Below are 16369 nucleotides of genomic sequence, written 5' to 3' on the forward strand. Positions count from 1 at the left end.
ACTGAGCAAAAGTGGACTATTTTGAAAAATATAGATTTTGTGTCCACTTCATCTCTTAATCCTGATTGTTTAGTTTGCAATCTGGAAGAATAATAGAGAAAAACACCCCCATTTCAACGCTTAACCCGGCGGTTTATTCTCCATTTCATCAAATGGCCTAAATAATTATGTGAGGATCTATAAAAAACAAGCTCCATGTCCCATTTCCTTAGATTAAAGTACTTTTCTCCATAATCCATCTCGCTCCTGTACGTGCGGACATTAAAGGCACTTGTTCCAAGTTGCTCTGGATAAAGGTGTCCCCCCTCTAATAAAATACATTCAATTGCATTACACAAATTCCATTTAGATGCTAAATAGATTATCCAATCAGATGGTTCCAGGAATGAGGTCGGCTGCAGCCTGAAACAGCTCGGGGAAAACAGGAGAGCAATCCAGATAATTTAATCAAAAATGTATTTTCATCGACAACAATTCCATCGCGGAGGTTGAAAAACATCTTAGAAATCACAGATCTTTAAGGGAAAAGAGAAGGCATGGTGTTTTACTGCAGGCGTGCTTGGAGAGGAAGGTAGATACCAGCTTAATAAACACAGGATTCTGTACAGTATTAATCGAGACAACCTAATCTGGGACTCAGGCTGCAAGATGAGAATCAGAGCTTCATTAGCAAATGTTAGCATGCTAACACTGAGGTGAACATTATAACTGCTAAACAGTACAGGCCTGCTAGTGTCGACTTGGTGTCTTGTTAGTGTAATTCTGTTACAGGATTTGAGGGGCAACCATTGCAACCGTGTGTTTTTCTCTGTGTATGATTACCAAATATCCAAATGGAAATATACTGTATAGTAATAGAAAACTGCAGAATAAGAAGAAAGTGAGTTGATGGGATTCTTATAGTCCTCTTAAGCAGTCCTATTTGTCTTCAATCTCTTTTTTTAAAGGAGTCAACAGTCCAGATGGACAGGGGTCAGTCAGACTTAGCCAGCTGGCAGACCCTGACCCCCGTTAAGGCCATTAAGGTTAACTAACACTCGCAAAGCCAAGTAATGAGAGGGGGGCATTAAATAGGCATGGGGGCAAGCATGGGGTGATGAAAAGAAGGAATAAAAAACCAAAATGACAGAGGGGAGGAGGTGTAGAAGGTCTGAGATGAGACCAAAGACAGACAGAGGTTGAAAGAGGACACCAACGGGCGCTTCTGCACTGGGTTCCCGAGGCGCCGAGACCTCCACGAGCAATCGCGGACATTCAAGTCGAGGTTTTTATGATCCACCAGCCGGGTCACGCCGAGCTCCAAAAGCATGCGTGAAGCAGCTCGCCGCTCCGCTAAAGCTAGCAGCACGCTAGCACCGTGGCTCAGTGGTTAGCAGGTCGGCCTCAGAAGGTTCTGGGTTCGGATCCCGGTCGTTGTGGGCCTTTCTGTGTGGAGTTTATATGTTCGTGTGGGTTTCCTCTGGGTGCTGTAGTTTCTTCCCACCATAAAGACACCCATGCTACATAGGACTACAGCTGAAAATTAGCCAATTGGCTAACACTGGCGCATTTATAGAAATGTTGATTAATGTGCATCGTCCTAATTAAATATTCATAGACGTAACTAGGACTACAGTTGTAAATTAGCTGACTGGCTTTCACGGGGGCATTTATAGAAATGTTGGTTAATGTGCATCGTCTCAGATTAGATGAGATAACACTTTATTCATCCCACAGTGGAGAACTTCCCTTATCACAGCTGTAGCAGTTTTCTACAGTAAAAAGCATTAAAACAAACAACAGACAAACAACAGACAAGGAGCAAAAGGTATTGAATGAATGTAAAGTGGCATTAAATAAAAGGGATTGTAAAGTGCGGTCGTCATAGTACAAAAAAACAATATCGCACTGTAAGTAAATAAGTGACGTTAAATGTAAATTGAATATGTCATTTAATAATACAGCAAAAGTAAGTAACCATGATGAAATAAGTCGTTGGTCCTGAAATAACTTCTGTTAGGGTTTGACACTATAAATAAAACTTAACTGAATGATAACAACAGGCTGATTGTGGTCAGGATGTTGCAGGAGCAGATGGGAGGAGGATTATGGGAGTTCTCACCACACATAGCATATAACTCGCCTAATATTAGTGCGTGACTTACACTACTTTTAAAATTCACAGAAGAAATCTCTGTGTGGTCCTCAGGTGACCCCCTTCTAAAATAAGTTCAATTTCAGTGGGCTCGACCTAGGCCGACCTGCGGAGAACACTTGATGCATCCTTCCAAAGTGGTTTATCTCGACTTCAAATGTTTCCATGAATAAGTAACACAGAAAAAAAAAGGAAAAAGGGTTTTCACTTCTTCACTTAATGGGGCGAGGGCCACGTGAAAGAGAAAATGGCTTTCATTATTGAAGGGGTTCTCAGTAAGAGCTCATGTCGGGGAGCTTAGTCGAGTTGTATTTTGGGGAGAGGTGGCAGGGAAGCTGGTGTGAGCGATGACCTGACGAACACCCGCTAACGTGCACGACGCTAATACACACCCGCACGCACACCACCCACGCAAGGCACGGAAACGCCAAAAAGTCAAGGTAGGGTTCATTAAAAATACATAAGAGTCGAGAGTCCCTAAAAGCCTGAGAGAGGAGGGCTGGCGGGGCGAGGTGGGCTGGGGGTGAAAGGGTGAACGGGCAGGTCAGCTGTGCAGAAAATCTAGAAAAAGAGAGAGAGAGAACTTGACAAGCGTGTGCTCAAACATGTTTGTGCTCAGAGCTGCTTTAGGAGCTGTCAGGGGATTAGAGGAAATGTGATGCTGACGAGAGGGAACGGCCTCGTCGTCTTTACATCCAGACATGGCAGGAAGCTGTCAGGTGGGAGGAGTGTTGGAGCTCATGCCAAACGACAGAGGCAAAAAAATTAAAAAAAAGAATGCAGCTGAAGGTCTAAATTTATGTCACTCACCGGCTTTTAAAATGCTGCCAATAGCTACAGGAAAAGTCAAAATCCTACTTTTCATGTGGGTCATACAGTGGCTCGGATACGTTTACACACACATGCTGAAGTTGATTAAAAAGAGGAATAAAAAACATCTTTGGCAAATTGATCTTAATGACTTAATTAAACCTTGTAAGGACACTAATTTTCTATGTGAATGAATAATGTATTGTTAATAAATAAATGTTCTTCCTTAAAATACAGGGGCATAAGTATACACCCCCCTATGTTAAAATACAGGGGCATAAGTATACACCCCCCTATGTTAAAATACAGGGGCATATTTATACACCCCCCTATGTTAAAATACAGGGGCATAAGTATACACACATGTGTGTGTGTTGCGGTGTACCACTGTACCTTGAGCAGTGTAGACCAGCTCGCTGTAGACTGTGGCTGGAATGATGGGGACGCTCAGGTCCTGCAGGAAACCTCTAAGAGCATCAGTCAGAGAAACCACATCATACTGGTCCAGGTCCACTGAAACCGGATCTAAAAGGACAAAAGAGAGAGGAAGACAAAGGGGAAGTTATTGTTTAGTTATTATTAAAGTTGTTTTACTCGTCAACAGAAAACTCTGATTGGACAGATAGTCCAGCTAGCTGTCTGGATTTACCCTGCAGAGTCCTGAGGACCAGGTAACCATAGTCCTCAGATTGGACAGATAGTCTAGCTAGCTGTCTGGATTTACCCTGCAGAGATCTGAGGACCAGGTAACCATAGTCCTCAGATTGGACAGATAGTCTAGCTAGCTGTCTGGATTTACCCTGCAGAGATCTGAGGACCAGGTAACCATAGTCCTCAGATTGGATAGATAGTCTAGCTAGCTGTCTGGATTTACCCTGCAGAGGTCTGAGGACCAGGTAACCATAGTCCTCAAATCAGCCGCAGCAGCTCTGGGAAATCGCTGACGGCCAAAATCAACCTCTCGTCCATGATGCGTTTGTGGATCCACGTGTATTCTGAGTTTCTGTTTTTTTCCACACGTGTGAATGCACGTCACAGCGCACAGTGGCGTGCCGAGGTCAAAGGTGAACCATGTTGCATTTTTACCGTGTCACGCGCATGGGCGGCTAAGCGGCAAAACGCTGCCAGCGTACAATGGCAATCGGCCCTCAGACCGATGGCCGTGAACTTTATTGAACCCTTGTAGTCTTGGGAGAGTCTTGATATTGTAGAATGTGGGGAGTTTTAGGCATTTAAGTGCTGCAGATCCTAGCAGTCCATCCCTCTCCAATTCTCAAAAGTCTCGAGTCCTTCAAGTGGATTCATTCATTACTGAAAAAAAGATTTTTGGGAGTGTGGAGTGTGCAGAATTATCAGATTTACAAAGACTTAAATCAACCAAAGTGACTGTACACAATTAAATGTACTGTTTAGTTAACTAATGGGACTCTATCTTTGACCAGAAACTCTTTCTCAGAATGATAAATGTTGCAATGAGTCAGTGGTAGGGATCGACCGATATAGATTTTTGTAGTGCAGATACCGATGTCTTCCCCCATCAGCCTTAGCCAACGACCAATACAGGCTGCAGATTTTCTTGAGCCGATTTTTTAGAGCCGATGCTCCTTCAACTTACATCATAAAAATGGCTTTGTTTTGGGAATCAGCTCTTCCGTTTCTTTCAAAATGACCAAAAACACAAATCAGTGTCACTTCTCCAATCATCTTACATTCATACGACTACTACATAGGGTTAACTGTGCACGGGTGGAAGGCTGGAAGGCTTTCATCAACATCTGCCACAAAGGTCATCACAAAATGTCCATTTGTTAACACATTTAAATGATTTAAGAAAAGAAGAAACCTGAAAAGTTGAAATATAGTGCTTGATTTGTAATTTAAGACTACCATGGTGATGGTGGTGGAGGGGCAGTGCACGGTCTGCAGGTGAACTGCATCGTCTCCAGCAACACAGAGCCGCCCGTGGACACCTGTCTGTAAATAATGGCGGGAAAAAAACTATCGCCGAACGCAGCCGCCGCAACGCCGATACACGTAAAACGCAAATATCGGCCGCTAGTCAGTGGTAATCTGGTAAAACTGCTCAGAGTGTGTCAAGTCTCACAGACAGTTGTCTCTGGGAAAAAGTAATACCGTCACTCAGTCATAATTAAATTAAAAATAAAATAAATTAAAGATGCTGAGATGTCCAAAAAATGAAAACCACTGAAAGAATCCTATGTGTGTCTACGTGAGCATGCTCAAGCAGATTAGCAAAGGACAAACCAAACGGCACCACATGTTTTACGTTCTACACCAGCTCCATTTGCTCCTGTTTTTGCTTTCTTGTAGATAACAACCTTCTTCTGAAGACTCCATCATGTTATTTAATCCTCCGTGTCCTCCTTGGCTACTAGCAGCTGTGTGGAGGAGGGGTGGGGGTGGTGCGCGATCACAGAAGGCTTGTATCATGTGGACGCTCCAACCGTGTGGGTGTCATTAAATAGAAAACATCACGGGGGCGACAGAAACTACTCACTACTGCTTTAATGTGTATGGTTGTATGTTATGCATAACTTCCAATTGTTGTAAGCTGTATTTGCATTGCTATTTGTTTTTTTCTGTAATAATAGATAGATAGATAGATAGATAGATAGATAGATAGATAGATAGATAGATTGCTAGATAGATATGTATTGATCCCAATAAAATGGGAAATTACAGTGTTACAGCAGCAAAATCAGTCACACAACACAGTATGTAAATGTAGATGAAATACTAGGATTCAATATCCTGTACATACAGTACATACAATATACATGCAATGAAATAGGAATAAAATACAAGAACAAGTATTTAAATATATATATATATAATATACTAGTCGGGAATAAAAAAATGTGCAATAAATAATGTGATATTGTAAAGTCGGGGCAGAACAATGCTCCTTCCCCAACTCATCCTTATTTTTGGGTTCTTTGATAGAATGGGATTGATTTGTATAGGATTGTGTTTTTTTCTCTTTTAAAGCATGTTGATTTTTTTTGTGGTAACTAACAAAAACTAAACCTTTCATCTTCCTCTTCCCTCCTCCGTTTCCCCCCCCCCACCCCCCACGTGCACCTGACCTTCTGGACTCAAAGTGGCCGTTAACTCTCATTGATTTGCCCCTCTAACTAATGCCTGAATAAACTTAGGCAATCACCACAGGCCAGTACCCCACCAGGCCATTAACATCAACCAATGACCTCTTCACATCCATGCTGAGGCCTGTGTTATCGTGCAGTGATTCGTCGGGGGGGATTCGATCGCCTCAACACCCAGATAGAGCAAAATTGGTGTTGCCATGGGACCCATGAAACAATATTAACACACTTTTGTTGTGTGAGTGGGTGGGTGGGTGGGTGTAAGGGTATTAGAGCATAAAACAATTTGATTCCACAAGAGCAGATTGTAATTGGTTTATTTGAGGATGCTGTTTACGTTATTAGCTTGGGATTTGGGCCTGGCGTTGTGATAACAACAATGGTCGTGGTGTTGTAATATGTTGGCACTCAATGGCTGAGTGTGATGTTTGCTCTGAAAGGGGAGCTTATATACAACCACTGACATGCACTTACTTATGTATATAGTCCTAAGGAAACCCGTCCAACATGAAATGTCTGTTCCCACTCCTAAATGTTCTGGTGTACTGATAGGACTAGAGGCTAGATTTAATGTATATAAATTGGGGATATTTTGCTGCTGTTTCTAAGACATGGCCAAAGAGACAAAGGTTTGTTGTTAAATTTATGTTGCTATTCTGGTATTTGGTCCCTTGCTATAAATAATAGTGTCTTGTCAGCCCATTTTCTTTTCCTATATCCCAACCTCCATATAGACGCTTACCATTACGTGCTGAGCACCCCAAAAAAAAAAAGGAGAAATTGAAACAAATGACATTAAAATCCGTGCTCACCACCACGAAAAAATACGGACATTAACGGATCAGTGTACAGTACACGAATCAATAGGTTATAAATAACATGACCACTTCATGAAATACCATGAAAATGTGTGTTGATATGGGAGAGAATCACTGTTGTAGGGCATAAAGAACATGTTGCTATGACATTTTGAGACGATGAAATAAAAGAAAAACACCAAAGATCGTGTAAAATCAATACATCAGTTTGTTTCATGTTGACTATAATCTTTTCCAGGTTGATCAACCCCAGACTTTACTTTACCGAGAAATTAACCGGTTCTTTGGGTTGATTTGGTTGATTTAACCCTTGTGATGTTCTCGGGTCAAACTGACCCGTTTCAAAGAGTTTTATGTCAGAAATATGGATTTCTTTCAACCAAATTGAAAATAACATGGATGATTCCACACAACGTTCTTCAGGTAAAATTAATGATTACTTTCATTGAATTTTTTGGGTGCTCTATAGCACTTAAATTCTTTTTTTTTATGGTTTCCAAACAGTATCTGGACTAAACTCTGACATCTACCCATCTGGGATCCACTCAACGTCCTCTGATCTTAACTATTAGTCGAAATAATTCAAAATTTCTGCCTTTTTAAGATCTAAACCTATGTATAATTTGACAAAAATGAGGTTTGTTGACCATGAATTCCAAGAATAAGTGTTATTAAACCAGCTCAGGTTAAAAAAAAAGCACCAAAAGCATGGAAAAAGTGACAAATAAATCAGATAAAGCGACAAACAAATCGGAAAAGCACAAAAAAATGTTAATTGTTAATTTTGACCTGGAAGGAAAAGTTCATGGTTAACAACACAAGGGTTAAATCTCAGTCTTTCCATACAAGAGGGCTCTGTTTACTAAACTGTGTCAGACGGTGACAATATTTAGGACTGCAAAACTTTTGAATTTCCAATAAAACCAGATAGTGTGTGTACGAATCCTGACAATGCGTTGGCTGGTCATGAGATAGTTATGACTTCAAAGAGTTGAAGTAGGCAGCTTTGACAAAAAACTGCTTGTCCGGGACCCGTTTTGCTGATATATGATTGTCTGACTTTCCCACGCTAACAGCAAAATGGCACGATTGTTTCAAGGGAACGCACATGATTTCATTTGAAGTCACTGGATTCATTATTTAGTGCTTTGAACAACCAGACTAGACATAATCTGGACACAAATAAAGAAGACTTTCCAATAATTTACCGTAGGCCTTTCTCAGCCTGAACTGGCTTGAAATGGAAAATTACTATTTTTATTTTATGATGGGACATGAAGAAAGCCGCTATTTGTTTGTATCAGACACCATGGAAATTGGTGTCTGATATCAGGAACCACCAGATGACTTGGTTGTCCAGGATCTGTCTGTGCCCTATGGGAATAACTCATGCTTTCTTTTTGCCCCAACTCTACAGAGCTGTCTGGATGTGACTGCCCCAGTTTACTGTCTGGTTGGTCTTCAGGGCAACAACCAAACAGGAAGGACAGGGAAATGTTATTGTACAATGTGTCTACATCAGAAATCTGGGTTTCTTTTAATCAAATTGCTATGAAGGTTCATGAAGGATAATTTCACAACTTTCATTGGATTTTGGGTGTTTTATTCAATTTTGGAGCGTATTTCTGCTTCTTTTTTTTAAACTCAAAAATATGGTTTATTGACCCTGATTTCCAAGAATGAGTGTAAAACTTGTGGTAGAAGTTGGTAGAAGTGGAAAAAAAAGCTTCAAACGTGAAGGTAGGTATAATTTTTTAAGGAAATATAAGTGACAATCTGTCGAACAAAGCGACAAAAAAGCAACGACAATATCAAAAATGAGGCAAAAACTTTTTTAAAAAGCGACAAAACTGAATTCAACTGAAAATGTCGGAAGTGGAAAGCGGCCGACACAAACACACACTCCTTTAACTCGATTATAACTTCTTACAAATGCAGATAAGGTTGGAGATGAGAAGTTTAACTCACACGTAACAAAAGCAATAAGCTTCTTGGGAAATTAAGACTAAATGGAGCAGGGGACTGACAGCAACCGACAGCAACATAACCAATCACACTATGGCAGACGCTCCACTTAGCACCACCTGCAATGTTTAATTTTAAATTAATGATAATAATAAATTAACGTAGCCTCTTAGCAGTCTGGCACACGTGGGTCCTCGGTGGGTGTCTGTGGGTGCTTGAGCCCCGAAGCACCCACGATATCGGCGCCTATGATAGATGCTGTACTATTAAATTATAAGACAAAATAAACAATACTTCAATAACGCAACCGTTGTAATGTCTTCGTCTGCAAACAATATAGTCAAATGATATTTACATATTTACATCAACACAAAAACAAAGATTCAGTTTTGGTGCTAACATACCAGCCTTAAAATAAGTGTCTCAGCCCGGAGGACTTAAAGGAATCTAGATGCCGGCGTTGTGTGTTTTTCTGCAGAGGAGGACAGTAAATCTCTTTGTAAAGAGAGGACAGTGTCTGCTGACTTGTTGTCTGCAGATAAGGAGCAGACAGCTGTTGCAGCCCAACATCAAGTAGCCATCATACAACCAGAGGTTCCCAGAAATGGTTTCAGATGTCGAGGAAAAACTCATTTGCCGTCTTTTTTTTTTCGCTGAAGCTCTTAAAGCTGCACTAATCCACCTTGTAATGCTATCATATGTCTTTTCCACCAAGGCTAAACAGGTGCTGGTTCTGGTTCTGGTGCTAGTTCCAGTTCAGTGCTGGTTCTACTCCAGTTCTCTAAGAACCAGCTGGATGTTCACCAGCCTGAGAGCCAGCAGACCGGTGGTTTCCTCCCCAGACCACGGTGGTTCTGGTTTCCCATCCATGTCCAAAGCTAACATCAACAGCTCTCTATGGTGAACAGCTGACCGAGGTTTTCAAAATGGCGGACAGATGTTTTGGTTTTCGAACAGCATGATAACCCCACCCCCCCCAGCACCTGACGTAAACTGGTTCTTATCTCTAGACCAGCGCTACGTTGGTGCTGAGTTGGAACCCGTGTTCTTGGCCCAGAGCCAGGTTTATTTGTGTGGAAAAGCAAAGAACCGTTTCAATATTTGACCCTGACTCCAAACCAGAACCAGAACTGCCTTGGTGGAAAAGACATATATGATGGTTTGGGGGGTTGTTTCAGTTTCTTTTTTCTTCCTTTTGGGGTTTTTGTTCCTGTCTTTTCCCGTTGCCTCGTGTTTGTGTCCCTATTCTCTCCCCGGTCTTGTGTTGTCGGTCCAGTCCTGTGTCCCCCTGAGTGTCTGCATGTTCAGTTTCCTGTTTTCTTTTGAAGTCTGGTCTCTGTCTCGTCTTGTCTTTAGTTCCACTTCCTGTGTCTTCCATCGTTTGTGATTCCCTGATGACTTTGACATGTCAAATAGTCCCTGAGCAAGACACTGAACTCCAAATTGCCTCCTGGATGTGTCTATGTATACCTGTACACTGTACAATTGCTTTATATATGGGGTTGCACAGCTCTGGAGCAAGTAAGGGGTCTTGCTTATGAACACTTATGAATTGGTTTATGTCTCGCGGTGGGAATCAAACCCAGACCTGGATTCAAACCAATGGAGCACAATGCATTGCATTGCATTGCAGCCTGACGTAACTACCTTATTGAGTATCTTCCAGTCCGCTGGACTGTGGCTCTGCTGGGTTGAGAGGATCGGTTAGGGATGACGGGCAGAACAGCCTACGTCAGCAGGGCTGCTTTAACGACATCTGATGAAACTGTCGTGCTCTGGGACCGCAGCCAGCGCAGCATCATTACACCGCTCACTGGGGGATTGGGAATGAGAAATCCCCAGATCGATTCAGTCCTCTATCTTCCCCTCTCTCTCTCTCTTTCGTCCTATCCAAAAGTCTTAATTATCTCCCACCTTTAAGTCTCCCTGCAGCCTTCCTAGAAAACATCCCTTCCCCTGTCACTTTCATTTTAAGTCTTATATTCTTTAAACAGGGGAAATAAATTGCAAGTGGAGTGTCAATATTTCAACACAGATTCCCACGCAGCAGAAAAGACCTTTCAGGTCCCATTTGTTTGCTCATCTTAGCATTTAACCGACGCGACGTCAACTCCCATGTGTAGAGACACACCAACCTACAGACGAGCCTACGTGCGCGCTCATACCCAAACAGATCATCATTGATTATCACGTCCTGTACATGTCTGTGCATTGACAGGCTTGGAGAGATGTTTCTGATCTTGCTCCCAAAGGAACAACTTGGACCAGCCGCTCCGCCTATGATCTGTATCTGACTTCTTACTCGTCGTCTTTCTTTTCAACTCTTTCCTTTGCTTCTTTCTGCTTGCATCATATCACTGACCATCTGCTTAAACAAACACACATACACACACATGCATTTGCACAAGGCCAATATTCTCTCCGTGCATACTTGATCCGTCAAGTCCGCTCATTAAGTCTCTGCCTGCCACTGGCTATGGATCATTCGACAGCTGGGCAGATAAATGGAGTGAAGCCGGGTCAATTGTCAAGATCAGGATTAGTTATTGGATTGCAGCATCTTACACAGGATCCATTTGGCAGGGATGGTTAATTGGCCTTAAAGACAGGATAATGTCTTGTGTGCGTGGATAATAATTAATCTGCATTTCCTTTTTTTGAAGGTTAATCGAAGTCATTTTCATCTAGTGTACACAATCAGACATAAGGTTCCTCGCTACATCTTCAATTAAGAGAGAGAAAAGTGTTGACCCGAAAGCAGAACATGTACTGGCCTGCGATTGCAACCTTTCACATACTCTACAGACTTACAAGCCATGATTACATTTAAATCCATAACCTATTACGACCACAAATCGCTGGTCATCTGTGTGACAACACAGCATCATCACTCTTATCAGGGCCGCTCTCTCCATTAGTCGCTGTCTGTCAGCCGCTCGCATTGTTCGTCCTCTTGTAAAATATTAGAAACACTTAAGGGTTTCTGCAGGTTTCACCAGGTCAATGTCAATGCACGTGTCACCATTTTGTGTCTTTTCATACATGGTGAATGAGTGCTGTATTACTGCTTACTGTCTTTATGTCAGGCCTACGTCACCTGCCTAGGGACTACAGATGAAAAATTGTTATTTTTTTACTAATTCTAGCATATTTACATGGTGTTTTTATACAACAACGTTCATGCATGGTCCTACGGAGCCCAGAGGAGACATGGAGAAAATAAAAATAAAATAAAAAATAAAAATTTACTGGGGACAAAAATTAAAGTCAAGGTCCATAAAAATACAGTAGTTTACTGTACTATTTACAGTACTATAGTGGCTATATTAGGATGTTATTACAGTAATGCTTTGACTACTGTGATGTCAACTGTAATACTTAGACTACTGTGATGTCAACTGTAATACTTAGACTACTGTGAATTCCACTGTAAAATGTAGAATACTGTGATTTCAACTGTAATACTTAAACTGCCGTGATTTCCACTGTAATACTTAAACTACTGTGATGTCAACTGCAATACTTAGACTACTGTGATTTCAACTGTAATACCTTAACTACCGTGATTTCAACTGTAATACTTAGACTACTGTGATTTTGTCATGTCGACAAGGTTGTTTTGTAACTTAACAGCATGCTACTGTAAAAATCATATAGTGTGAAATTTAAAGGAAAAACTGGAGATTTCACAGCCGTTATTTACAGTGCAGCCACCCTTGTACCCAACATTGATGGTTGTGTATTTTGAAGTATTGAGGTTGTTAAATCCGAGACCGGCTCAGTGCTGCTGAGAGACCTCTCCAGCAACAAGTGGGTCTGTAATCTGGATTCTGAATGCACAGGGAGATCAGATGCATGGAGGTCTTATCGGAGACGTGAAAGAGGCCGAGTGAAGGACCCGGTCTCTGTTGAACCGGCTCGCTCCGTGCGGCGTCCAAGGCCGGTACGTGCAGAACTGACGCGGAACAAAGACGCACTCTGACTGAACTTGAACTTGAGCCACAGGAAATTTGAAGGACAAAATCCATCCCCTGTTCATACACAATGACGGCAGTATGGTTTAATCAGATAGAGCTGGACTTTAATGTAATACACAAAACCCTTGTGTTCCTCCCTGTGCATTGTGTGTTTGCCTGTTGCATGTGTGTGTGTGTGTGTGTGTGTGTGTGTGTGTGTGTGTGTGTGTGTGTGTGTGTGTGCGCCTCGCAGCTTTAGCATTCCAATAAGAATCTCATTACACTACAAAAGCTGAGCGATCATCTGCTCTCGCTGGCATTACAGCGCTCCGATTCAGTCGGAAAAAAAGCAATCCTCAGGCCAAATAAACGGCATCACAATCCGGCGGATTCGTGGAAAACTTGTTACCCATAATCCAATAAGCGGCGATTAAACTACAGCAGAGCGACTTAAGAGGTCGACAGCTAGGCACAATCGACTGTGGACGCGTTGCACGTACAATGGAGATGATTTACGTCGCTGGTGATTTTGAGTGGAGAGCTGTCACTTCAATGTAGAAGTTAAAGAAAGCAGCACTCCTGGAAACAAAACAAAACAACCAATGGGCTTTTTGAGAATACCAAAGGTGGTGTGTTGAAGTATTGATAAACTTGATAAGCATTGCCATGGCAACAGCCGGCACTTCTGCTCACACCTGAAATGATAATCTGCAAAACCAAATGTCCGATTCACTGCAGTGAAACATGGGTTTTACAGAATATTAATCTGATATAATGCAGCTAAAATTATATACACTCTAAGAAATAAATCCTTAAAAAAACAGAAACAAAGTCCTGGCAGCTCCTTAACCGTAATTAAAAACAAAAATTGAAGTAAAAACTCAGAAAATTTTCTATTATTTCAAATGTTGTTTCACATTCTCTCAGATAAAGTCATTTTGACGCTTGTTTCAACGCTTCTTATTTACTTTTTGGTGCTTTTTACACAACATTTTCAACGCTTTTTGTTCCACTTTTGAAGCTTTTTTGAGGCTTTTTGACGCTCCCTTATCCAGGAACCTACTGGGGAAATGCAGACGGAGCACAGAAGAAGTTCCCATAATGCAATCTGAAATATAAATAAACACAAATACAACTGTGAATCACTTTCTATGGAAATACAACTGAAATATTACTGTAATACTGTATAAACAGAAATTTCTTAGAGTGTACATTCTGCCTGTTTGCTCTGTAACCAAATATATATATATATATATATATATTATTTTTGGGGGACTTTTTCCCTTTTTTAGTGACAGTGGATGGACAGGAAAGGGGGGATGATGTTGGCGTGAAGCAGAAGTACTTTTGGAGGTACAGCAGCTGAGAAAAAATGAATCAGAATATGATATCTTTGTTATATCTGCTGTGGTACGACATGAGGGGAGACACACAAAGCTCCAGGGGAGGAAACGGATCACTGGTCACGTAAGTTTATTAATTAAAAAAGAGAAAAGATCATCAAGGGAGACGGTTTGTAATTAATTCAAATGAATTTCCTGATGGATATAATGTCAATTGCCATCAGATTTTTATGAAAGGGTATTTTTCACGACAACATCAGACCACAAAAGGGTGTAAAAATCAAACAATACAGGCAGAAATTAGCCCCAGATGAGCAACACTGAGAAATATATTCAAAAACTTTAACTAAGACTCCTTTATGTGTGTCTCCTAGGGCGTATCACCACTTTATTTGGTGGACTCTGTGCCATTTGTCGGTAAAAGAGCAACGTTTGCAAAGTTTTTATGTGGGTTTGGTTAGCATTCATGGCGTGGAGACGTTGGCTCGTCTATCCGACAGAACATCTGTACAACCAGGGCTCTAACCCTCATGTTGTCCTCGGGTCAAATTTGACTAGTTTTCAGTAAAAAAAAAAGAAAATGGGCCGTCAAAATAAGCGCTAAAAATGTCAACATGAAATACATCAAAAAAGCACCCACAACAGTGAAAAAAGTTTGATTTTTTATTTTTAAAGTAGTAATTTTTTTACCCGCTAACATGGCTAGTAGATTTTTTTTACCCCACGTGTTATCCTCGGGTCCAATTTAGCCCTTTTTTTTTTTAAATTTCAAAATCAGAAATATGTTTATGTCTTATCAGACATTGGCCAAAAAGATGGAAACGCTGAGATATTTCTGGCGGTGAGGGACGATCGCGGAAGTGGAACGTCGTGGATATTAACCGAAACGGACCAAACTGCCCAGGTGTGTAAGCAACCTCTGAACACACCACTAAATTAAAAAACTGAAAGAAACGTACGGCCGGCAGGATTTTGAACATCTCTCCCCTGTTTTGCTTGGCCTAACTTTCTTATCTGACAGTGCTGAAAGTCTCAAAGTGGAGACTGTGTCTGTTATTGTATTTATTAATCTTAATTTTTCATCTAAACCCTCCCAGATAAGAAGAAGCCATCTTCTCCCTGAGCTGCTGTTGGACGCCCTCAGCCGTTATCAGATCAAACATGGACGGGTCAGGGGTCGATCCATGAAGAAACACAGGGGGGTTTATACATTCCTGACAGATGTGTGGACACGGTCAGACGCTAATAAGTGTGTGTGTGTGTGTGTGTTTGTGTGTGTGTGTGTGTATGTGTGTGTGTGTGTGAGAGGGAGAGAAAGAGAGGTCAAGAATTGTTCAAGTTAATGAAAGATGAAGATAATGAGAAACAGTCAGAAGGTTTTTGGTCTTATGACTCCAGGTTTATCAGACACATTAACATGAACACAAACACCCACCCACACACACAACTACAAACCCACACAAACACACACCTACACGCCCACACACACCCCCCCCCAGACAACCACACACCTACACACCCACACACATACACCCACCCACACACACAAACACAAATACCCACCTACACACCTTCACACACACACACAAATACCCACCCACACCCACACACACACACCTACACACACATCATCTGTCACAGATGGTAGCTGACGGAGGATCTCCAGTGATGTTTTCTAGCTTTCGCCACACATCTAAAGCAGATGCGGCCTGATCAGCTGAGCAAAACACACACACACACACACACACACACACACACACACACACACACACACACACACACACACACACACACACACACACACACACACACACACACACACACACACTTGAACCTTTAAAAACCCAACATGGACACTCAGCTTAGTAAGCTTGCCATGCAAACTCATGATGTGCAGCCAACGCGTGTTCACGTGTCCATTTATTCTGAGCACTTTATCAACTTCCTTCCATTTTGGTTGTTAAAAGTGAAAAGGCTTAAAAAAAAACAGAGTATCTACAATTCCATGGCAACTACTACATGGGCCGTGTGGGGAGACGATTTCTCATCTGCTGTCTCTGAGATCAGAAACATATGTTTTGAATTTCATGAATAAATTTGCATGAAGAGATAAAGCTTGGGGAATTGGAAACGTTGTTCTTGGTATTAACCTTCCTCTGGTGTTAGCTTTCTGCTGCCATCTGAAGTGTTAGCGGGTCATTTTGGACCCGTGTATTAA

At 41.6% G+C, this 16369-nt stretch overlaps 1 protein-coding gene across 1 annotated transcript in view; it reads right to left on the reverse strand.

The window, feature by feature from the left end:
- pik3r3b (phosphoinositide-3-kinase, regulatory subunit 3b (gamma)) overlaps window positions 1-16369 on the reverse strand; it is a 183819-nt gene that overhangs the window by 100270 nt on the left and 67180 nt on the right. The window contains exon 4 of the mRNA XM_034882136.1: window positions 3338-3469. Coding sequence (XP_034738027.1) covers window positions 3338-3469 — 132 coding nt within the window. The remainder of the gene's footprint in view (window positions 1-3337; window positions 3470-16369) is intronic.

Source organism: Etheostoma cragini, chromosome 9, assembly GCF_013103735.1.
Source record: "Etheostoma cragini isolate CJK2018 chromosome 9, CSU_Ecrag_1.0, whole genome shotgun sequence".
In the NCBI taxonomy this organism is placed as follows: Eukaryota; Metazoa; Chordata; class Actinopteri; order Perciformes; family Percidae; genus Etheostoma; species Etheostoma cragini.